Raw genomic sequence first — 26515 nt, forward strand, 5'->3', positions numbered from 1 at the left:
ACCCATTCTTTTTACTTCTCTCCTTTTCTGCTACCTTGCCCCTGACCCCCACCTCTCCCCTGCCCACCGTCCCACAGAAGCACTTCCCCTTCCCCCCACCCCTATCCTGCTATCCTTCCCCCTCCCCCTCCCCGTCCCTGCTTCCTCCTTATCCCCACCTAGTTGCCTCTCCCATCATGCAGTGCTGCTGCTGCTCACAGTGTGGCTTCAGCTGTCAGAGACTGGAGATGTGCATGTGAGGTGTGTGTGTGTGTGTGTGTGTGTGTGTGTGTGTGTGTGTGTGTGTGTGTGTGTGTGTGTGTTGTCTATTTTTGACAAAGGCCTTGTTGGCTGAAAGCTTATTTTGTGACAGTCTTTTTGTTGTGGCTGCCCGTGACTCAGCATCTCCACTATATGGTGAGTAGCAACTACCTTTTCCATGATGTAACAATCTCCCTAAATTTGCAGGCCATATAACTGTGGAGACTCAGACACTTATCAGTGGCAGCACTTTTTCTCAACACAACAGCCAATTACTGGCAGAATTACAAGTTTCCTCAGGAGTCAGATGAAACTGCAGGTGCAATTCACTACAGATACAGAAAAAATATGTGTGAAATACATTACATAAATCCTTGTTTTTCACAGTATCAGTTATATGTTGCATGCTCACAAGTAGTACAGTCAAAAAAATTATGTTTTTGCAGAAGACAGTAAGAAAAAAATGTATATCCCAAAGCACTCAAATAGGCTTTTTCAAAATTAATTTAATGCACAAAAAATCATTCTTTTTCTTTATTTTGTATGTGTGAAATAAAGCAGTCATATGTCACTTCCTACAAATTATGGAGATCATATTCGAGCAGCTGCCAAGCATTCTTACAGATGTTGACTTCATCATAATAAGGAAAGGTTCTCATAAAAGTATAATTAAAAATAATGTAAGTATATTTCATCAAAATATTGGGAGTTTAAAGAATAAAGTAGATGAGCTTCTGGTTTGTTTAGAAGATTTAGAAGCTGAGAATGAAATAGATATACTATGCCTGTCTGAGCATCACATTGTTACCGATATGGATAAGGTAAATGTAAGTGGTTATAAGCTCTCTGCACATGTAATGAGAGAAAATATGGAGAAAGGAGGAGTTGCCATATATGTCAAAAGTTATCATTGTGCAAAAAGTATAGAAACAAAAAAGTTTTGTGTAGAGAAACATATAGAAGCATGTGCCTGTGAGCTTAAATTAAATAAAGGCACATTTATAATTGTAACTGTATATAGGTCCCCATCAGGAAATTTTCATCTATTTCTGAAAAATTTGGACTCCTTGTTGTGCTATCTGTCAGACAGGGGGAAGCAAATTATTATTTGTGGGGACTTCAATGTAGATTCTCTGAAAGAGGGTAATAGGAAAAATGACCTTGAAGTATTACTCGGTTCTTTCAATTTGACACCCGTTATTGATTTTCCTACTCGGGTGGTAAAGGATAGCAGCTCACTGATAGATAACTTCTTTATAGACCAAGATAAGTTTAACCAGATAAATGCTCAGCCTGTTGAGAATGGTCTTTCTGATCATGGTGCACAGCTAGTTACAATATATGACATAGCTCCATTCAGCAATACTAAACAGTCCTCCAAAGTAGTACGTTCAGTCAACGATTTAACAATTGCAAATTTCAGGGAAAGCCTACAGCAGTTAGACTGGGATGAGGTGTACCGTGAACCTGATGCCAATTTAAAATATAATTTATTTCATGACATTTTTGTAAATGCATTTGAAAACTGCTTCCCCAAGAAAATAGTTAAATATACTCGTAAGAAACCTTGTAACAAACCATGGCTTACTAAGGGTATAAAAATATCTTGTAACCGGAAAAGGGAAATGTATCTGACAGCAAGAAAGAGTAGTGACCCAGAAACTATCAAAAATTATAAAAACTACTGTGTTATATTAAGAAAAGTTATTAAAAAATCCAGGAGTATGTGTATCATGTCTGAAATCAGCAACTCTGATAATAAAATTAAAACAATTTGGAATATTATTAAAAGAGAAACAGGTCAACCAAGAGCAGAGGAAGACAGTATTACCATCAAATTGAATGAAAGCTTTACGAACAAAAAGTCAGAAGTTGAAAATATTTTTAATAATCATTTTCTAAATGTTGTGGATATACACTTCTGGAAATGGAAAAAAGAACACATTGACACCGGTGTGTCAGACCCACCATACTTGCTCCGGACACTGCGAGAGGGCTGTACAAGCAATGATCACACGCACGGCACAGCGGACACACCAGGAACCGCGGTGTTGGCCGTTGAATGGCGCTAGCTGCGCAGCATTTGTGCACCGCCGCCGTCAGTGTCAGCCAGTTTGCCGTGGCATACGGAGCTCCATCGCAGTCTTTAACACTGGTAGCATGCCGCGACAGCGTGGACGTGAACCGTATGTGCAGTTGACGGACTTTGAGCGAGGGCGTATAGTGGGCATGCGGGAGGCCGGGTGGACGTACCGCCGAATTGCTCAACACGTGGGGCGTGAGGTCTCCACAGTACATCGATGTTGTCGCCAGTGGTCGGCGGAAGGTGCACATGCCCGTCGACCTGGGACCGGACTGCAGCGATGCACGGATGCACGCCAAGACCGTAGGATCCTACGCAGTGCCGTAGGGGACCGCACCGCCACTTCCCAGCAAATTAGGGACACTGTTGCTCCTGGGGTATCGGCGAGGACCATTCGCAACCGTCTCCATGAAGCTGGGCTACGGTCCCGCACACCGTTAGGCCGTCTTCCGCTCACACCTCAACATCGTGCAGCCCGCCTCCAGTGGTGTCGCGACAGGCGTGAATGGAGGGACGAATGGAGACGTGTCGTCTTCAGCGATGAGAGTCGCTTCTGCTTTGGTGCCAATGATAGTCGTATGCGTGTTTGGCGCCGTGCAGGTGAGCGCCACAATCAGGACTGCATACGACCGAGGCACACAGGGCCAACACCCGGCATCATGGTGTGGGGAGCGATCTCCTACACTGGCCGTACACCACTGGTGATCGTCGAGGGGACACTGAATAGTGCACGGTACATCCAAACTGTCATCGAACCCATCGTTCTACCATTCCTAGACCAGCAAGGGAACTTGCTGTTCCAACAGGACAATGCACGTCCGCATGTATCCCGTGCCACCCAACGTGCTCTAGAAGGTGTAAGTCAACTACCCTGGCCAGCAAGATCTCCAGATCTGTCCCCCATTGAGCATGTTTGGGACTGGATGAAGCGTCGTCTCACGCGGTCTGCACGTCCAGCACGAATGCTGGTCCAACTGAGGCGCCAGGTGGAAATGGCATGGCAAGCTGTTCCACAGGACTACATCCAGCATCTCTACGATCGTCTCCATGGGAGAATAGCAGCCTGCATTGCTGCGAAAGGTGGATATACACTGTACTAGTGCCGACATTGTGCATGCTCTGTTGCCTGTATCTATGTGCCTGTGGTTCTGTGAGTGTGATCATGTGATGTATCTGACCCCAGGAATGTGTCAATAAAGTTTCCCCTTCCTGGGACAATGAATTCACGGTGTTCTTATTTCAATTTCCAGGAGTGTAGTAGGATCCAGGTGTTCATTAGAAGATGCTAGGCTGTTAATGGAAGAGGCCATACCTATGCAATTTGATACAATTGAAATCTCCCCCACTTCTCCCTCTGAAATTAGGAAAATAATAAACTTGCTTAAAAGCAAAAACTCACATGGAATTGATGGCATTTCCAGCAAAATACTAAAAGCTTGTTCTCAAAAGATAAGTAAGATTCTCAGCCACATGTGTAATAGCTCTCTGGAACAGGGCATTTTCCCTGATAGACTGAAATATGCTATTGTTATACCTTTGCATAAAAAGGGGGATAGATCTGATGTCAACAATTACCGTCCAATCTCCCTTCTAACAGCTTTATCCAAAATTTTTGAGAAAGTAATGTATTCAAGAGTAGCTTCACATATCTGTAAAAATGAAGTACTAACAAAATGTCAGTTTGGTTTCCAGAAAGGTTTTTCAACAGAAAATGCCATATATGCTTTCACCAGTCAAATTTTGAATGATCTGAATAACCGAACACCACCCATTGGGATTTTTTGTGATCTCTCAAAGGCTTTTGATTGTGTAAATCATGAAATTCTGCTAGACAAGCTCAAGTATTGTGGCATGAGTGGGACAGTGCACAAATGGTTTAATTCGTACCTAACTGGAAGAGTGCAGAAAGTTGAAATAAGTAGTTCTCGTAACATGCAAAGATCAGCACATTCCTCAAACTGGGAAACTATCAAGAATGGGGTTCCACAAGGGTCAGTCTTGGGTCCTTTGTTGTTCTTATTATATATTAATGACTTGCCATTCTATATTCATGAAGAGGCAAAGTTAGTTCTCTTTGCTGATGATACAAGTATAGTAATCACACCTGAGAAACAAGAATTAACTGATGAAATTGTCAATACTGTCTTTCAGAAAATTACTAAGTGGTTCCTTGTAAACGGACTCTCACTGAATTTTGATAAGACACAGTACATACAGTTCCGTACAGTGAATGGTATGACGCCATTAATAAATATTGACCTTAATCAGAAGCATATAGCTAAGGTAGAATATTCCAAATTTTTAGGTATGTCCATTGATGAGAGATTAAATTGGAAGAAACACATTGATGATCTGCTGAAACGTTTGAGTTCAGCTACTTATGCAATAAGGGTCATTGCAAATTTTGGTGATAAACATCTTAGTAAATTAGCTTACTACGCCTATTTTCACTCATTACTTTCATATGGCATCATATTTTGGGGTAATTCATCACTGAGGAATAAAGTATTTATTGCACAAAAGCGTGTAATCAGAATAATAGCTGGAGTCCACCCAAGATCATCCTGCAGACATTTATTTAAGGATCTAGGGATATTCACAGTAGCTTCTCAGTATATATACTCTCTTATGAAATTTGTTATTAACAACCAAACCCAATTCAAAAGTAATAGCAGTGTGCATAACTACAATAATAGGAGAAAGGACGATCTTCACTATTCAAGATTAAATCTAACTTTGGCACAGAAAGGGGTGAATTATACTGGCACTAAAGTCTTTGGTCACTTACCAAACAGTATCAAAAGTCTGACAGATAACCAACAAGTATTTAAGAAGAAATTAAAAGAATTTCTGAATGACAACTCCTCCTACTCCATAGAGGAATTTTTAGATATAAATTAAGAAAAAAAGAAAAAAAAACAAAACAAAAATATAAAAAAATAAAAATAAAAAATAAAGAAAAAAACACAAAAAAATAAAGTTGTTATATTAACTTAAGTATGTTGTTAAATTAACCTAATTATGTCATGTATTGGAAAATTCGACTCGTTCCACATCATTACGAAATATCGTATTCATGATCCATGGAACTAGTATTAATCTAATCTAATCTAATCTAATCATGATCACAGAAGACTTGCTGTCGTTAATATCATGAAGTAGTCCAACATCTGATAAAAAACACACACTCTACTTTTAATTACCTCAAGAAGCAGAACCATCTGTCTGTCATTGTCAGTCCTGTCAATTTCAGGCAACTGGCTAGCTCTGCAAACAATGTACATATTCAAAAAATGGTGCCTGCAAAGTTGCCATCAAAGAGTTGTGTATGAGCACATGAATAACAATATCAGTGTCTAGAGCGAAATCAGCACTCCAGGATCTGGACCACCAAATATGTTGATGTCCACAGATATGAGCTTGCTTTTGAAGAATACAGTTTCTTATGCAAATTACTTGAGAAGCACGTCAAGTAATCTCATTGAAATGGTCAACAATTAGGACTTCCTTTTTGGTTCCTCATTCTCAGCTCTAGCAACCTTTTCTAGCCTGAAGTGATGAGCAATCTGTTGGTTATGGTCGGTGCTACAATGTCAAAACTCTTGAGAATCTGACAATGGATGACAGGATGTCATTATTAGCAAATATCCTGTTCACTGACACACTATTTTTATCATCACTTTTCCAAGCACTTATACAACGTAATTTTGAAGTCAAATGTATTGAAAAGACATGTTATCGATGACGACTTTTTTGTGTGTGTGTGTGTGGTTTTGGGCATGCTCAAGTTTTGCTCTGGATTGAAGTTCTCCTCTGGATTGAAGATGCTCCTGTTGTATATTCAGCTGCTGGAATCACGTACATTGAGTAGGTGATGGATTGCAATCTTGCAAAGCACAGAGAGCAATTGCACCAACTGGTACAGATGTGTCAGATGCACAATCATCACAAGGAAGGAATATACACTGCAGCTTTGATTTTCCTTGTGAAACCCATGAGAATACGACAGTTCTTAAAATTGAAGAAAAAACAACTTGATTTGTCATCTGCAAATGGCCAGCAGATGAGTCAATAGTGAATTACTATAATCCTGATAATCTCAAGCTACAGCAAGTCAACATGAACTTTCAACCATCTGGTTCCAAGACTGATATTGCCATTTATATTTTGAAATATGTAGCCAAAGCTGAGAAAGACGTTATCAGCATAAATATCTGACTGGGTGTAGAAAAAGGTCATTGAAAAGGAGGTGGCAAAAACACTGCCCTTCATTTGATGGCACGCAGCATTCTCAACAATCGAGAGATGTCAAAAGAAGTAGTTGAAGTGCTTTGCAATCTTAAGTAGTGCCATCAAGTAGGCAGTGTGTATTTCTGTACAACGTTCACAAAGAAGAATGGTCATGGCTGCTGTTTTGGACAAGTGTTGGATACAAGTCAGTTGAAGATTAGATTAGATTAATACTTGTTCTATAGATCATGAATACGACACTTCGTAATGATGTGGAACGTGTCAGGTTAATAAAAGATGTCTGTACAAGATATTACGTTACACAAAATATTGCATGACACTAATGTTTAAGTTGTTGTTGTTGTTGTTGTTGTCACACCCCCCCCCCCCCCCCACCTTAATTTATATCTAAAAATTCAGCCAATGAGTAGAAGGAGTTGTCATCTAGAAATTCTTTTAATTTATTTTTAAATGTTAGTTGGCTATCTGTCAGGCTTTTGATGCTGTTTGGTAGGTGACCAAAGACTTTTGTGGCAGCATAACTTACCCCTTTCTGTGCTAAAGTCAGATTTAACCCTGCATAGTGAAGATCATCCTTTCTCCTGGTGTTATAGCTATGCACACTGCTATTACTTTTGAACTGGGTTGGAATATTAACAACAAATTTCATAAGTGAATATATATACTGTGAGGATCCCTAGATCCTTAAATAGATGTCTGCAGGATGACTGTGGATGGGCTCCAGCAATTATTCTGATTACACGTTTTTGAGCAATGAATACTTTTCTACTCAACGATGAATTACCCCAGAATATGATGCCATACGAAAGCAGTGAATGAAAGTAGGCATAGTAAGCTAATTTACTGAGATTCTTATCACCAAAATTTGCAATAACCCTAATAGCATACGTTGCTGATCTCAGACATTTCAGCAGACCATCAATGTGTTGCTTCCAGTTTAACCTCTCATCAATGGAGACACCTAAAAATTTTGAAAATTTTACCTTAGCTACAGACTTCTCTTCAAAGTCTATATTTATTACTGGAGTTGTGCCATTTACTGTACGGAACTGTATATACTGTGTTTTATCAAAATTTAAAGAGAGAAGACAAAAGTCAGGCACAATACACTCACAACTGAGCAGAGAAAATTATACCGCCTTGACAAACATTAAATCAATGTAGGCATCAACTATTCAGACACCTCTATGCTTATTCACTTCTGGAGGCATTGGAACAGGCAAAAACTTTGTCCCCAGAGAAATGTGTGAATTGGTACAAACTGTGTACAGCAAGGCTGATGCCATCCTTGACACTGCACCAACTGGTGTAACAGCTAAGAACACAAAAGGAATGACTTGCCATTGCTCTTTCAACCTTCAAAATGACCAGAAGCATCAAATTCCTTTTGTGCCATTGGCTGGTGAACAAGCAGAGAACGAATTCACTAAATTCAGAGACAATCATTGGGTCATACTTGATAAATGCTCTACAATTCCATAAGAAATGTTAGCTGCAATCAGCAGGAGTCTCAGAAAAGCCAAACAATGGCCAAATGGGAATTCAGTAATTTAAACATTGTTCTCATTGGAGATCTGTTTCAATTGCAATCTCTTCCTGGCTCATGGATTTTCAAGCAGCCGAAACCTTATGAGCATAATTTTAACCTGTGCCAATTCTTCAGTTTGGTGGAGCTCCCACAGGGTATGTGACAGCAAGGTAATGTCTTCACTGAACTGCTTCAACTTCATGAAGGCAACTTCGCTTCTGATGAAACGGATGTCATCTACAGCAGAATTATAATCTGAGGTTGATTTGAGATTGGTGAGTGTAAAGCAGTTGTTTCACATACGTCCAACAAACGCACAGTGCATTGCCTGGGGCCATTAGCGGCTTGCAGAACTGGCTGGAAAAGTTTATAAATTTCCTGGCATGGATATGTACTCCAAAATGTCAGAGGAAGCACGAAAGCCGGGACCGAGTAAGCACCACAACTGAAATGGCAGTGACTGTGGTGGACTTGCTGATGAAATCGTTATTGGGGTTAGCACTCGATATACACTGAGAGTTAAACATTCCAGTTGGCACTGGTCTCATCAATGGCGTGCTTGGTGAATTGTTGAGATTCGTTGGATGCATTCAGATCAGCTTCACAAAGGTCAGCAACCACTTTAAGTTCTCATTCACTTTGATGATTCTCTCAACATTTTAATTAATGATACATAAAATCCAGCAACTTCAGCTGTCTCTGACACTCAGCAGGGCTTACTTTGGCTTCTAGTGTGGTCTACTTGGACAGATGAATATTCGTCACTGGTCAAGCCTATATGGTGTTGAGCAGATCTCGATCTTAGGACTCTTTTTCTCATTTTAGTTTATAATGAAAAAGATTGACTGTTCTATGGTTGTGTATTGTGTTTGAAAGGCCTTCTGCCATTTGGCACAGGGCAACATTTTAGAATGGAATGATTTCCTAAACTATGATCACATTGCTCTTTGGCAGTGACAACAGTGAGCATGAAGGTCAACCAAATCAAGAGCTGAAAAAGTTACCAGGATTCCACTTCTCATCACATTCGAAATTGTGGGTTACTTTATTTCATGTTGAAAAAATAAAATAAACATCAAATCATAACAGAAGTTGGAACTTATCTGCTTTCTCTTGATCTACATACTCTTAATAATAATAGAATACTGATAAATACTTAATAAGTATATTAAACCGCATGTTTTCTGGACAAAACTTGAAATAAAAAGACATTGGGAAGGATCAAACGTTTTGTGAAATCATTTATCTAAAGTTAAGAAATAAAATAGATTAGAGAAACATTTGATGCACCTTTGAATGTTGCTCAATATCACGTGCAGGAAATGAAATGCTGATTGAGAGCCTGAAGTTCAATGTTTACTTACAATCTCAGTATTTTAAAGAGTACAGGAGGATACCTGTCTGGAGAAATACGTAGACCATGCAAAGTCTGCTACTGTGTGGCCTTAACAAATTTCTATTATTTATGGCCAAAGGTGTAAAAAAGTCCCATCAATTTTTCAGCCTCAAAAATAACGTTTCTGTAGGGAACCATTCATATACCAGGAAAAATAACATTTATGGCACAATAAGTACTGTCTCCCTACCAAGTACTGTCCTTATCATTGGTTTTGCTTGCTTGCCTTTCCCAATAAAAAAAAAGTACATGATTTTGAACAACATTCAAAGAAATGTTAAATATTTCTATAATCTATTTTGTTTCTTCTCTTGGGAAATGATTCCACAAAACATTTGACCTTTTTTCAATTCTTTTTACTGATGACACTTTATGTCTGGTACTTTTGGTTAAGACTACTGTTGTGACATTGATTGTTCCACCCATTCATATCCATCTTTCCATTAAAAGTTTCACTAGTGAAAACCCATTGTCGAGTGGTGTTGCTCTGTAGCTTTGTACAGTCTGATAGCCATCATCATTCTTCAACAGATTCTGTTTAATGGTTCTGATTCCAGCTTCAATTAATCCACTCCTTTGTGGAAATTTTGACCACTTGTTTTACACAAAAATGATACTTCTTTTGCAAACTGTGAATATTCAGGTGTGAGTAATACTCCAAAATGAGCCCCAATGTCACTCACAAATTTCTTCAATGTACCACGATGTGAAAACATAGACTTTAAATGTTTCATAACCTCTGACTCATGATAAAGAATGCAACAGTGCAATTTCTTGATAGTTATAATCAGTTATAAGCAAATTTTATTTGCCAGACAACTTGAATAAATCAGCAACAACTCAATTCCTGGGCCACTGTCGAAATTCTGAAAGGGAAAGTGTTTTGTGTGAATTCTTTGTCTTTATGTTGCACTGTGGGCATTGATCAATCAGTTTTTCAATGTCAGACAAGATTCTTGGCAACCATATTGACTGTCGCATCATTGCTCTGCCTTTTCTAATTTCTTGGAGTCTTCTGCGGATTCTTGTTAAGACACCCTTTTCTCAATAAACCATGTTTTGGAAATGAAGAACACACTTCATATGCCATGGTCACAGTGGAGACAATTTTATTATTCCAAGATGACCAGTTTAAGCCATCTTTTGCTGCCATCATCTGATACGGAACATACTATAAAATTGGCAGCATAAGATTGTTGAAACAGACAAAAATGTCTACTCTGCAATCGCAACACACAAAGTGTGTTCTTCATTTCCAAACATACTGACTGCTCCACAGCACAGCATGTATTGCTTTTGCCACTATCCCTATAATCACTGTGCATTTACATCCATTCAATTGTTGCTGCTGTAATTTTGTGAGTGTTTGTCACCTGTATCTTACTGCTGAGCTTCAATAATCTCTTGATGTCATCTATCCATAGCATAAAGATCACTCATTATCAAAGTTACACATGCACAAAAACTTACAAAATGAAAACACTGATTTTGGACATTACATTACTATTAAATGTCCAAACTCTGCAATTTTACACTGCACATTATCTGTACTTCAAGTCTACACAGCTAATAATAGAATAAAAAAAAATTATTCCTGGCAGCTGTTTATTTTAATGGCATTTGTTTTGCCACCAGACTAAAATGTATTTAAAAGGACCAGTGGAAACCCTAACATGTAAAAATAATGGCAAAATAATGTCGTAAGCAACTGAAGATGAGCCCTCAGGGCCAGAAATGAACTGTGCTGTAAAAGAAATATCATTGGCGACTGAAGGCTGATGAATAAAAATAAATAAATAAATATATTACAGAGCTTCAATAAGCTTTACACCTAGGTATATCAGTCTTTGCCAGCACATATAGTTTATGGTACTGCTGCAGTCTAAATTCTATGTACCCAAGTAACTGCAGCTCTGCATAATGTAATATCACATAGACCATATGTAAGAGTTTGACTGTTGCATGCAGTGCTCTGCTCAAGATGATTGCCAGTCATAACTGGTATACTATTTATTGCAAATAGGTTAAACAAAAAAATATAAATATACACTAACATTTGAGAAAAACTTTTAAAAATACACATGGCTGAAATAAATTACATGGTACAGATGAAGAGTAATTCAATACAGAGCTGATCACATTTTACATGGTCTGTGACTTGGACAACCGAGTATAGTATGAAGATTCATTATGCTGCTATCAAGAGACTAAATTCTGTGGTGTCAACGGGGGCCAGATATATTTCTTGGGAATTTATACATATTGCAGATCCATCACATCCCAGACATGTTCAATGGGCAACATGCCAAGCAAACATACAGGCAAATGGAGCAGCAGAGCAGCAGCCATCTATTACTGAAGTAAGCTTGTACATTCTCACAAACTGTGACCATAAATTGTTCTGAAACATGACATATACAGTTTCCTGAATGAAAAGCAGTTCCTCAAAGTCCAAATTTTTGCTGACTTAGCAGCTGTTGTTCCAACTGGAATCAATGCTCTTGGCAGTTCTATACTATGCTGCTTAAAAATGTACGCTGCCACATTGTGAACACTATGGTAGCACTAGCACATACGCATCCATCACTGTGGGAGAGGTTGATATGGTTCTTGTCTAAAGAGATTACTTTCTGCCATTTCAAATGACAATCCACATACAATGTTGCCCGAGATTTATGGTTCCTGAACAATGAAAGTAGACAAAAATGGACCTTGTGTCTATTTTATCATTTTGGCTTGAGGGATCAAGGGAATTAGTCTGAAGGGCCTCAGACGTAAAAATGTTCCTGGATTCCACTGACCAGTGCACTTTTTGTGGGAACAAATTATCATGTCAGGTGCTGAATGTCAGAATTTGGAGCTGGATGATTTGATTTTGTAGTAGAAGGTAACATTAGAACTGGGAAGAACCAGGAAAATAAAGTATCAAACAATGGAAATTTCCAGGTAGGAATATCAACAGTGCAGGAAAAGATAAGATTGCTACTTATTGCAAAGATGACAAGTTGCAGACAGGCACAATTAAAAGACACTTACTGAAAGCTTAGGTCAGAATTTGGAGCTGGATGATTTGATTTTGTAGTAGAAGGTAACATTAGAACTGGGAAGAACCAGGAAAATAAAGTATCAAACAATGGAAATTTCCAGGTAGGAATATCAACAGTGCAGGAAAAGATAAGATTGCTACTTATTGCAAAGATGACAAGTTGCAGACAGGCACAATTAAAAGACACTTACTGAAAGCTTAGGTGTAAGGGTCTTTTAATTGTGCCTGTCTGCAACTTAACATATCATCTTTACAGTAAATAGCAATCTCTCTTTTCTTGCACTATGAAGTATGCTTGACTAGTGGACATTTCATTTTCTCAAAATTTCTTCCAGTGGACAGAGCCAAAGCTTCATTCCAACATTCTGTCAATGCACTAAAGCCATATCCTTCAATGGTAAATGTTCAGTGGTTCAACTCTTGACATTTTTTAGTTTTATAAATAACATGTACATGTGTTTTTAAAAAAAGGTGTTGGATATTTGAGGGCTGGTAGTACCCACAAAAACAAAAAATAGGTCCAATAAACACATGACATCTGCAGATATGTTATAGGAGGTGCTCAATGTGTTGTCTGTCCTCGGCAATGCACCCCTCTGCCCTCCACCGTAGGGACTCACAAATTCTTTGAAACACACCCCGTTGTTGTTGTTGTAAGTGCTGGCAGGCATTGAAGATGTGAACCTGTAGTGTCTGGACATTGTTGACTGCGGTGATGTAGACTAATGCCTTCAAGAGTCTAGAAGACTGAAGTCTAGGAAATGGGGAGGCCATGGTGTGGAGCTTCCCCAATCAATACCGTGGTTCCGAAATATTAGCATCAGATTAACTTGCACATTGCAGAGGTAGTATGCTGGTGGACTATTGTGCACAACACACATCTGTAGTCTTTGCTGACATGGCACATTCTCCAACAAGGTACACAAAATGTAAACAAGGAATTAGTTAAATGATCCCTATTTAATATTTGTGGTGCAATGTGACTGCCCTAGTGATTTTTCACCAAGAACAGTGTCCCGGCCATTGTTAGAGAAATGATGTTGATGCCTTCTTTCTGCAACCGCACAGGGATTTTCATCATCCCACACATGCTGCTCCATATGAAATCAGTTATCAATATACAGACATCTGGTGGCAGTGGATGTACACTATCTGATGTGCAAGAGGGCATCCAAAAGAAACCGAACCTTTTATATTTTTAACTTATTTATTCACATTTTAATCACAAACTCTGAGACCTTTTCAAACTACTCTTCACTTGCACTAATACCCGTGTCTAATCTTATATTCCATTTTTCAAAACATTGTTTAAATTTGACTTCTATGATTCTTGACTCCACCTCCATTGCGTTTTTCTTCACCTCAGCAACATCAGCAAGTCACAAGGGGCAAGGTCAGGTGAGTATAGGAGTGCGGAACAGGGGCCATACTATTTTTGGTCAAGAACTGTTGTGACGGCAGGTCTTTGTAAGCAGGGGCATTGTCACGATGGAGAAAACAGTCACCCGACTGCCACACATCATGGCACATTTTCTGCACACTGCTGTGCAATCTTTTCAAAACTTCCAATCAGAAAGCCCGGTTAACTGTCTGACTCTGTGGAACAAACTCTGAATGCACAACTCTTCTAACATCGAAAAAACAAATCAGCATTGTTTTAACATTTGATTTCACCCGACGAGCTCTCTTGAAGCGCACTTGAAATCTTCTACTGGCTTTACTGTTGCTTTGATTCAGGATTATATGCATAGCATAAAGTTTCATCACCTGCGATCATTTTTGGAAAAAAGTTTGAATCATTTTGGGACTCTTCTATCAAAGCACTCCATACTTCCATGTGACCTTGTTTTTTCAGCAGTCAGCAGTCATGTCATGAATTTGGCAGCCACTCTTTTCATTCCCAAATCTTCTGTCACAATTCACTACACTGAACTCCAAGTCACTCCAAAAAGCTCCACAATTTCTTCAACGGTCCGTTGTCAATCTTTGTTGATGAATGCATGAATATTTTCAACATTTTCCTGTGTTTGGACTGTGAGAGGTTGACCACAATGAGGTTTGTCATCAAATGACATTTCACCATTTTTGAAACGGGAAAACCACTCAAACACTTGAGTTTTCCCCATAGCATTGCCCTTGTATGCTGCTTTTAACATTCCAAGAATTTCTGTTCCAATATTTCCAAGCAAAAAGCAGACTTTCACCACCATATGCTATTCATGAAAACCAGCCATTGCAAAAACAACTATCACACAAAACAGCTGTCATCATAAACTCTGCCAAAACTAGTCCTGACCTTCTTCAGCAAAACGACACTAGGCTTACTGACTCTGGAATGTTTGCACTATGTGCTCCTAGCAGCAAAATGCAGTACTACAAAATCTCTGCAAACGAAACATTTAGTTTGGTGTCTTTTGAGGACCTCCTCATATCTGACATCTCTGTGCCCTGCTTATACAGTTCTGGCTCTTATTTTAATGTACTTAATGTTGCATGGGAGTGTGTCTGCTTTCAGTTTACCTCTGTGTTTTCAGTGATCAGATGACAATGTGGCACATGTAAGGACTTAATAATTCATGTATCTCATGACCTGAAGATGGGAATATAACTTTGCAGAAACTAGTAATCAGTATATGTATCAGATGCAATCTGGGCAATGAAACTTCTATTTTGGGAGCTTTTCCATTTGACATAGAAATAACTCTCCTTCCGACAATGTCCGGCAATGAAATTAGTTTGACTGATGGATCTTGAAGAAGTCAAAAGTGTCAATTCACTTGGACTCGTCTGTGAATATTGCATTATAGTTACAGTGCTATTTACAACTCCATAAAAAACTGAATTAAAACATACATTATCTCATGTATACAGGCTACGCAGTGTTTGACCATTGACTCCAAAGTCATTCTTCATTACGGTGACATTTACGGAACCACTGGCGTACTGCTGAATTTAAGTCCTTCCCTGGATTTGTGGTTTGTGTGTATGTACATGAGGGGAGGGGGGTGGGGGAAAAATGCCTCCCTTTACAAGTTGCGATTTCTAGGAGGAATTTCTTTGATTTTGTTCACATGCCATCTTAGATTCAGTCATGACTGGGCACATCAAGTGCCATATTAGAAGCCAAATCCAGCCCCCCACAAAGGAAAGGACAGTTACAGGACTCAGTATTTTTGGGTCTGAAGTTCAATGTGGTTGTATGGTAGTGGCAGAATGATGGACCCTGACCAACAGTGGTAAAAGCCACCACAAAGTGCTCTGCCTTTGTTTGGGTGATGTTTCCATATGGTTTCAGCAGGCTGTCCCATGCCTGCACCATGGTAAGGTAGTTTGCCACAATTTCCGCATACTGCCTGTCCGTGGCATGCCACGGTAGTGTGTCCAAAATACTGATGTTTAAAGGACCTTAAAGGGTGTATTATGTAGGGCTGATATTTTAAGCAGAGGAACAAACTTGTTGAAAAACAATAAAAATGTAGTAGTCTTTTGCAGTTCACCACTGACAATTGTCATATGTTGAACAATGGAAAATCCACAATGGAATGTAAAAATATTATGAAAAGTTGCTACTCATCACATAGTGGAGATGCTGGCTCGCAGATAGGCACAGCAAAAAGACTGTCATTGTGACAGTCTTTTGTTGTGCCTATCTGCGACTCATCATCTCTGCTATGTGGTGAATAGCAGTTTTCATATGTCATATACATCACACACTCCTTCGGCTTCCCATTCTTCTTTTAATTCACTTATGTAAGTTCATTTTCTATGCATATAAATTACAGTGTCAAGCAGCTCCACCATGACTGGGCTAAGTAGAATGACACATCATGACCAGCTGTACCCAGCCCAATATGCTCATCAGTGATGTCAGCTATTTAAGAAATATTTAGTATCATGCCGATTATTTTAAAATCTGGCCACTCACTTGTATTATAATGACATATGACAAATGTAAGTTTTGACTGTAACCCAAATATACCCATTTAATGAGTTAAACCATACACTTGACAATGGTTACACAGCTGAAATTGTGCAGTAGCAAAAGGGACAGTGTAAAAGGATATTCTAATCCAAGTTACGAGAGCCAGTGCAGTAGATTATTGTCATTCATTCCATTCACTTTACACTACTCAGAAATATACACTTAAATATTTTTGTTGAAGTATTGCCACAATATTGTTGTCATGAACTACAGAGGTGTTTGTCAATGAACTATAATTGTGTTGTCAGTGCTATATTTTTTAGTTACCAATCTCAAGTTCATCATCAAGTTCTGGAAATTCTGGCTTTGCTGAATCTCCTTCTTCGGCATAATACTCCTCACTGAATAACTGATTCATTCGTTTGTCATATTCTTCTGGATCAAAATCTCCTTCAATATCCTCATCCTGCAATTGAAACACACATTTTAGAGGATGCTCAAGTGACAACTTTTGTTTAAGACTGATACTCTAACCACTGTGAAAGTCTCAACCTTTTCTCTACAAGCAAATTACTAAAACCAATAAATACATTATTCTCTACAACGATTTAAACACTTTTGCCTTTAAAGGGTAGACCAACACTGACACTTGTCTTTCATTCAAAGAGAGTATTTTACATTGGATATAACTTTATCACTGTATATGCCATCAGCTAATGTCCCTATCAAAACTGTTACCGATAATATACTGTTGCTGAGATTGTCTAATCCCCAAAGAATAGCTACTCTTCCCAAATTTTAAGAAATCAATTGGGTTAGTTTTCTAAACACAATCTTTTCAGCTTTATGACCTCAGATCATGTCACAAATAATATCTGTTTTACTGCCAGCACACAAAGCATCCCTAAAGGTGGTTACAATGTAACTGCAAGCTCAAACAACAATTATTTGCAAGAGTTCGACGAATCCTCTTCACCTACAGACACAGTTCATGCACGCACATATAAGCATTAGTGTGTGTTTGGATTACATCAAGCTTGGTTGACAATGATGTGTTCTCTTGATACAGGTTTGACTTCAGAATGAATGAAGATTCTGTCAATTGTAATATATTTCATTAAAAGCTGGATGGCATTATGAGAGAGGTTACAGTACTACGCGGAAGACTGACAGCAACAGTGATTTTTTTTCATGTGGGAAGAGCTATGAAAATCTCAAATATACTCTAAAGATAGAAAATCCAAGATAGAATAACAACAATATTAAAAATATAGATTGCTATTTATCACATAGAGAAAGCATTGAGTGGCACTGAAAAGAAAAAGACTGCTAGACGTTATTAGCTACCAGACTGAGTCATTCATCAGATGCAGACAAAACAAAACTACGCAAATTCACACACATACATACAATCCCCATGAACCATGGACCTTGCCATTGGTGGGGAGGTTTGCTTGCCTCAACTATACAGATAGCCATACCGTAGATGCAACCACAACAGAGGGGTATCTGTTGAGAGGCCAAACAAATGTGTGGTTCCTGAAGAGGGGCAGCAGCCTTTTCAGTAGCTGCTGGGGCAACATTCTGGATGACTGACTGATCTGGCCTTGTAACATTAACTAAAACAGCCTTGCTGTGCTGGTACTGTGATTTGCTGAAAGCAAGGGGAAACTACAGCTGTAATTTTTCCCAAGGGCATGCAGTTTTACTGTATGGTTACATGATGATGGTGTCCTCTTGGGTAAAATATTCCAGAGGTAAAATAGTCCCCCATTCAGCTCTCCGGGCAGGGGCTACTCAGGAGGACATTGTTATCAGGAGAAACAAAACTGGAGTTCTACAGCTTGGAGCGTGGAATGTCAGATCCCTTAATCAGGCAGGTAGGTTAGCAAATTTAAAAAGGGAAATGGATAGGTTAAAGTCAGATACAGTGGGAATTAGTGAAGTTCGGTGGCAGGAAAAACAATTTTTGGTCAGGCGAATACAGGGTTATAAATACAAAATCGAGTAGGGATATTGCAGGAGTAGGCTTAATAATGAATAAAAAAAGGAGCACGAGAAAGCTGCTACAAACAGCATAGTGAACACATTATTGTAGCCAAGATAGACATGAAGCCCATGCCTACCACAGTAGTACAAGTTTATACACCAACTAGCTCCGAAGATGACAAAGAAATATATGATGACATAAAAGAAATCATTCCGATAGGGGGGGGAGATGAAAATTTAATAGTCATGGGTGACTGGAATTCAATAGAAGGAAAATGAAGAGAAGGAAAGTAGTAGGAGAATATGGAATTGGGGTAAGGAATGAAAGAGGAAACTGCCTGGTGGAATTTTGCACAGAGCATAACTTAATCATAGTTAACACTTGGTTTAAGAATCAAGAAGGAAGGTTGTGCATGTGGAAGAGGCCTGGAGACAAAAGAAGGTTTCAGATAGATTATATAATGGTAAGATAGAGACTTAGGAACCAGGTTTTAAATTGTAAGACATTTCCAGGGACAGATGTAGACTCTGACCACAATTTACTGGTTATGAACTGTAAACTAAAACTGAAGAAAGTACAAAAGGGTAGGAAAATAAGGAGATGGGACCTGGATAAAATGAAAGAACCAGAGATGGTAGAGAGTTTCAGAGAGAGCATTAGGGAGCGATTGACAAGAACGGGTGAAAGAAATACAATAGAAGAAGAATAGGTAGCTTTGAGAGATGAAATGGTGAAGGCAGCAGAGGACAAAGCAGGTAAAAAGACAAGGGCTAGTAGAAATCCTTGGGTAACAGAAGAGATACTGAATTTAATTGATGAAAGGAGAAAGTATAAAAATGCAGTAAATGAAGCAGGCAAAAAGGAATACAAACATATCAAAAATGAGATCAACAGGAAGTGCAAAATGCCTAAGCAAGGAGGATGACTATGGCTAGAGGACAAATGTAAGATGTAGAGGCATATATCACTGGGGTAAGATAGATACTGTCTACAGGAAAATTAAAGGGACTTGGAGAAAAGAGCACACTTGTACAAATATCAAGAGCTCAGATGGAAAACCAGTTCTAAGCAAAGAAGGGAAAGTACACAGAGGGTCTATACAAGGGTGATGCACTGGTGGGCAGTATTATGGAAATTGAAGAGGATGTAGATGAAGATGAAATGGGAGATATGATATTGCGTGATGAGTTTGACAGATCAATGAAAGATCTGAGTCCAAACAAGGTCCTGGGAGTAGACAACATACTGTTAGAACTACTGATAGCCTTGGCAGTGCCAGCCCTGACAAAACTCCGGCATTTGGTGAGTGAGACGTGTGAGACAGGCAAAATACCCTCAGACTTCAAGAAGAATATAATAATTCCAATCCCAAAGAAATCAGGTGTTGACAGGTGTGAACATTATCGAACTATCAGTTTAATAAGTCACAGCTGCAAAATACTAACATGAACTCTTTAGAGGCATATGGAAAAACTGCTAAGTGCTGACCTTGGGGAAGATCAGTTTGGATTCCATAGAAATGTTGGAAGACGTGAGGCAATACTGACCCTATGACTTATCTTACGAGATAGAGTAAGGAAAGGCAAACCTACGTTTCTAGCATTTGTAGACTTAGAGAAAGCTTTTGAAAATGTTGACTGGAATTTTCTCTTTCAAATTCTGAAGGTGGTAGGGGCCAAATACAGGGAATGAAAGGCTATTTACAATTTATACAGAAAACACGAGGTAGTTATAAGAGTCGAGGAGCATGAAAGGGCAGCAGTGGCTGGGAAGGGAGTGTGACAGGGCCGTAGCCTATGTTATTCAATCTATATACTGAGCAAACTGTAAAGGAAACAAAAGAAAAATTTGGAGTAGGAATTAAAATCCATGAAGAAGAAACTAAAAATTTGAGGTTTGCTGATGAGACTGTAATTCTGTCAGAGACAGCAAAGGACCTGGAAGAGCAGCTGAACGGAATGGACGGACTCTTGAAAGGATGATATAAGATAAACATCAACAAAAGCAAAACAAGGATAATGAAATGTAGTCAAATTAAATCAGGTGACGCTAAGGGAATCAGATTAGGAAATGAGACACTCAAAGTAGTGGACGAGTTTTGCTATTTGGGGAGCAAAATAACTGATGATGATTGAAGAAGAGAGGATATAAAATTTAGATTGGTAATGGCAAGGACAGCATTTCTGATGAAGAGAAATTTCTTAACATCGAGTATAGATTTAAATGTCAGGAAGTCGTTTCTGAAAGTATTTGTATGGAGTGTAGCCATGTAAGGAAGTGAAACATGAATGATAAATAGTTTAGACAAGAAGAGAATACAGGCTTTCAAAATGTGGTGCTGCAGAAGAATGCTAAAGATTAGATGGCTATATCATGTAACTAATGAGGAGATACTGAATAGAATTGGGGACAAGAGGAATTTGTAGCATAACTTGACTAGAAGAAGGGATCGGTTGGTAGGGCACGTCTGAGGCATCAAGGGATCACCAATTTAGTATAGGGGGGCAGCGTGGAGGCTAAAAATCATAGAGGGAGACCAAGACATGAATACACTACGCAGATTCAGAAGGATGTGGGTTGCAGTAGGTACTTCGACATACAGAAGCTTGCACAGGATAGGGCAGCATGGAGAGTTGCGTCAAACCAGTCTCTGGACTGAAGACCACGATTACAACAACAGCCACTGTCAGCGATTTATAACTGACGAAGGACTTAGTAGCTGATAATATCTATCACTGTTTTCTCAATGTGCTTGTCTGCAAGTCAACACCTACTCTATGAGTCGCAGTCTACCCTTTTCATATTGTTATTATTCAAATACACATTTGTAATGCCAGTGTCTTTCTGCCTAAGTACCTCATCTGTAGCAGTCCCAGTTTAATAGCTACTGCTGAATTATTTTTATTACCTTCTCCTGTAGTTGGTCCTCAGGGAAATTACCATTTAAGAACAACATGTTTGTTTGTGGCAGTGTCAAATGTTTTGTATTTCTTTTAAAAGCAGCATACCTATTTGCGTTCCTGACACATAATTATGACTTAATGCTGGCTTCAATGTGTTACAACATATTCGAGCAATCCACAACTGATTTGTTTCATACTGCTCCACACTATAGAGTGTACAATGTGACTCTATTAAGATTTTTTCATTACTGATGTTGGCTTGTATAAGCCTACACACTGTTCATGAACAGTTAGAGCTGTGCATGTTGACAGGATTGAGAAAGTTTGCATAATTAGAAATTGATCATGCTTCCACAATGGTAATCATTTTACTAGAGCATATGCCACAGTCATCTAATTTTGAAACATACTTATGTTCAAGATATTTTAGTATTTATAGTCAAATGTTTCTGAAGCTTCAACATATAAACTTTGCCACCACTCTGAGAATCAACTATTTCTTTAGGCATTATTCATTGCTCTTCCCTTTAACTTTTATTAATTTCTGCTTGTGTAATCACAGTTTCTGTTTTGGTATTAACCTAAAGTTCATCAGAATATGGATACTATTTCTATATGCAGTATTGTGAACAGTTCCCACACATTATTGATGAAGTTATAAAGACCATATCAGAGCCAAAAAGTTAATTTGTCAAACAACCTTTTCTGTAAACCTGTTGCAAATATGTGGCTGAAGATGACAAATTTCTTTAACAGACTAAAGCATCATACTGGAGAATCCAGTTGTGTAATATGTTTCACACTCATAAGTAATTTGCACTGTACCAAGCTGCAAAGAAAACTTGCTTATTTATTCTGACAGTAAACGGGCTTCCATTCATAAACTGTTATTCTTCAATCATTGTAAGTGTACTTCCGTAAATGTTAAGCATGAACAAAATACCATATCAATGGCAGTTGAGCAATATAAATGGACATGCAGCTTTTTTCCCTGAAAGATAACAAATTTCTTTAAAAGACTAAAGCATCATACTGGAGAGTCCAGTATGCAGTAGCAGTAACACTCATAAGTAACTTCCTCTGTATCAAGCTGCAAAGAAAAATTGCTTTTACAGTCAGATGTAAATAGGCTCTGATTCCTTTTATTCCTGCCAATTCTGCAACATGTGATATAGGAGCGTAAACAGAGTAAAGCAGATTTATATTACCAACAATTAAGTATCAATATTGTCTCACGTCTAGTTCACTGTAGCTATTTATCTTTGACAGAGTGTATATCTATTATTTTCTCATTACACATGTCCTGCTGCAGAAAAGAGCACAAAAAATACAAATTAATGGACAGAATCTCTTTTTTTCCTTGAGAAATTGTTTTCTATTGATAAATAAAGTAAATGTAGATATAACAATTACACACTGCAACAGGAATTTTTAAATGATCTTTCTACTGAATTCTGTTGCCTTTGAATACCAAAAGAAACCTTGAAACTGAAACATTTTGTACACTATACCTTGAATCCTAGCTCATTATTTCCTGTAACATATTTTAGTTTTTCTATTTTTTCCAGAATTTCTTTTCTTTTCAGTGCTTTCAGCTTCTTAATTTCTTCTCGTTTTGCAGCTTTCTCTGCCTCCTTTCTTTGCCTAATTTCCTCCCGCTTTCTTTTCCTTCGATCATCTTTCCTCCGTAAAGAATTTTCCATTGTTCGTGGATATCTTTTAATCTGAAACAATAAATGACAGGCTAAAGAAATAAATGTGTAGGAAAATACAATCTAAAGCCAACACAAATAAAAGAATTCATCAAATTTTACTAATGAGCTGGAAAATGATAGGACATGACAGGAGTGCATTATATTCTGATCTATAAAAACCTTTATATGTTTTGACAGTTTTACCATTTTCATACAAATTTGGTGGTACAATGCCACCAGTATTTTAGAACATGTGGCAACGAGCAGATGTTTCATCTCGAGTAAGTGCCTACATTTAGCAACTCTCTTGATCTTGCCTGCACAACAGTACTGAGGTGATCCTACCTGCCAAAGCTATGACTCCAATCTCCCAAACCCTCCCACCCCTACCTTTCACCTGCCCCACCACAAGTAAAACTACCTTTCTCCAATTTTTTCTTTGGAGATTTAATAATTTTGCATGCTGGTTTAATAAAAAATCAAGCATTATTGAGAAATATTATTTAAATGAACTATTTTGATGGGAAACTTTAAAGACAATAAATTAAATGTATCATTGTGGGAAATAAATTACAACCTGTATAAACTTTCTAAAAAATAGAAAGTAAAACCATGCCTATTTTTTTATTGATTATGGCAGCTACTGTATGTTGATTAAGTGTGATGTATAATAAAGTACATATTTTATTCACTCCTAAAAAATTGTTAATATCATATAAAATATTAATTAAAAATAAAAGGACTACATTTAAGAGCTGACAAATATTCCTTTCCAGGAATCGTGTTTCATTATAAGTTTACTTTGCACTCCTTGCTTTGAGTGAAGCACGTTCACTGATTATGTCATTGAATTCAACTTCATCAGCTGTCTCTTATTCTACTGACAAGGTATTTAAATTTGACAGTCTGCACTCACCCATATTCAATAGAAAGCAGTTTTGTATCATATTTATTTTGCTGAAACTGTGTTCATGAGATGCTGCAATCATTGGCATTGTCAAAAAAATCCTCGAAGGCATTATAATGTTTCGACAAGCAATTTTAAGCAATACTTTGGAGAAAACTTTAAAAATATCCAAATGGGAAGCTGTGTCACTGCTTTCATCAGTTCCTTTGCGTGGAATCTGAAAAGTTTGTTAACTGGCTAAGCTGTATCAGTATCTGTGTTATACACACCAACAAACTCAGATGAACATTTTTTTAGATAAGATGTAGAATTTTCATCCAATCAGTTTCATGAGAAGGGATTAAAATCAAATGAAATTATGTGACTTTTGTAAGATCTGTTTTTCATTTCACTTACTGGTATATCAGATTCTTTGAAGTGCTCTAGCTCAAACAATTTTTCCAATATTTCAGCACAGAGCAGGTTTACCTCACATTCATCATCCCTCCAGAGCTGCTTTGAATAGATACAGAATCACGAATACACTATGTAATCAAAAGCATCCAGGCACCAGGCTGAAAATGACTTAGTTTGTGGTGCCCTCCATCGGTAATGCTGCGATTCAATATGGTGTTCGCCCACCCTTAGCCTCGATGACGGCTTCCCACTCTCGCAGGCATACATTCAATCAGGTGCTGGAAGTTTTCCTGAGGAGTGGCAGCCCATTCTTCACGGAGTGCTGCACTGAGGAGAGGTACTGATGTTGGTCGGTGAGGCCTGGCATGAAGTTGGCATTCCAAAAAATCCCAAAGGTGTTCTATAGGATTCAGGTCACGACTCTGTGCAGGCCCGTCTATTAGAGGAATGTTATTGTCAAGTAACCACTCTGCGACAGGCCATGCATTAATAACAGATGCTTGATTGTGTTGAAAGATGCAGTCGCCATCCCCGATTGCTCTTCAACAGTGGGAAGCATGAAGGTGTTTAAAGCATCAATATAGGCCAGTGCTGTGCTAGTGCCATGCAAAACAACAAGGGGTGCAAGCCCCCTCCATGAAAAACACGACCACAGCATAACACCACAGCCTCTGAATTTTACTGTTGTCACTACACATGCTATCAGATGAGGTTCATAGGGCATTCACCACACCCACACGCTGCTATTGGATCACCACATTGTGTACCACGATTCTTCACGCCACACAACATTTTTCCACTGTTCAACCGTCCAATGTTTACTCTCCTTACACCAAGCGAGGTGTTGTTTGGCATTTACCGACGTGATAAATGGCTTATGAGCAGGCACTCGACCATGAAATCCAAGTTTTCTCACCTCTCACCTAACTGTCATAGTACTTGCAGTGGATCCTGACGCAGTTTGGAATTCCTGCGTGATTGTCTGGATAGATGTCAGCCTATTACACATTACGATCCTCTCCAACTACCGGCGGTCTCTGTCAGTCAACAGACGAGGTCAGCCTGTATGGTTTTGTTCTGTACGTGTCCCTTCACGCTTCCACTTCAGTATCACATCAGAAACAGTGGACCTAGGGATGATTAGGAGTGTGGAAATCTCGCGTACAGACATATGACATATGTGATACCCAATCGCCTGACCACGTTCGAAGTCCGGAGTTCCGCGGAGTGCCCCATTCTGCTCTCTCAAGATGTCTAATGACTACTGAGGGTGCTGATATGGAGTACATGGCAGTAGGTGGCAGCACAATGCACCTAATATGAAAAACGGATGTTTTTGGCGGTGTCTGGATACTTTTGATCACATAGTGTACCTTTGCCTTTGAATGTCAGTACTCTTTCATGTAACTTTTTAATATTTTTCATCAAATCATGTAGTAAACTAGAAGCTATATTGAAGGTGGCACTCTTTCCTAGCAGCAATTTATTAAAATAATCCAATTTTATTATAATACATTAGAACAAATCTCTAAAAAGGCGCACAAATTCAGTCATTTTCTCTGATACAGTGGCCCATCTGTCTCTATTGCTCTTTTCCTATAAGATATTGCAGATATGTTAAAGCTTAATAACTTGTATCAGTGTCTCTTGAGCATTGTTATAAGACAGATGAATGAAGCCGCCTCCTTCACAGAAAACTGCTGGGGTAGTTGAAAAATTGTAAAATATTTCAAAAAGGCAATCACTTAAATTGCGCACCCATGGCATGCACACCTGAAAGATTTAGACCAGATGCTGCTCAATGCACAAATTCAGCAAGCTCATTTTTATGGCACGTACGTCCTTGAATGTCTTCATATTTTCCTGCCACCGAATCATTGTCAAAGTTTTGGCTGTGGCACTTCTAAATGTCCAAGCCATCACTGTTCAGCTTCTGCAATAGTTCTTCCAATAAACTCGTCCAGGTTTTCTGATGACGTGACAGGGTCAACAAAACTTTCTTATACTGAACATTCTCCACTGTTAATGCACGCATATCTGATGACTTGATTCATCTGTTCAACATGTGCCTTGTCTGTCATACAGTTAGACCAAATAGATAAGTACTTATCGCTGTCTACCTTATTCATTATTTCACATTGAACTTTACTGCCCAAAAA

General features: G+C 38.6%; 1 protein-coding gene across 1 annotated transcript in view; it reads right to left on the reverse strand.

Moving 5' to 3' along the window:
* Positions 1-26515, reverse strand: part of LOC124798570 (protein KRI1 homolog) — an 83881-nt gene that overhangs the window by 7335 nt on the left and 50031 nt on the right. Inside the window, exons 6-7 of the mRNA XM_047262031.1 lie at positions 22871-23083; positions 16794-16932 (exon numbers count right to left, since the gene is read on the reverse strand). Of these exons, the coding sequence (XP_047117987.1) occupies positions 16794-16932; positions 22871-23083 (352 nt within the window). The remainder of the gene's footprint in view (positions 1-16793; positions 16933-22870; positions 23084-26515) is intronic.

This window comes from Schistocerca piceifrons, chromosome 5 (assembly GCF_021461385.2).
Source record: "Schistocerca piceifrons isolate TAMUIC-IGC-003096 chromosome 5, iqSchPice1.1, whole genome shotgun sequence".
Classification (NCBI taxonomy): domain Eukaryota; kingdom Metazoa; phylum Arthropoda; class Insecta; order Orthoptera; family Acrididae; genus Schistocerca; species Schistocerca piceifrons.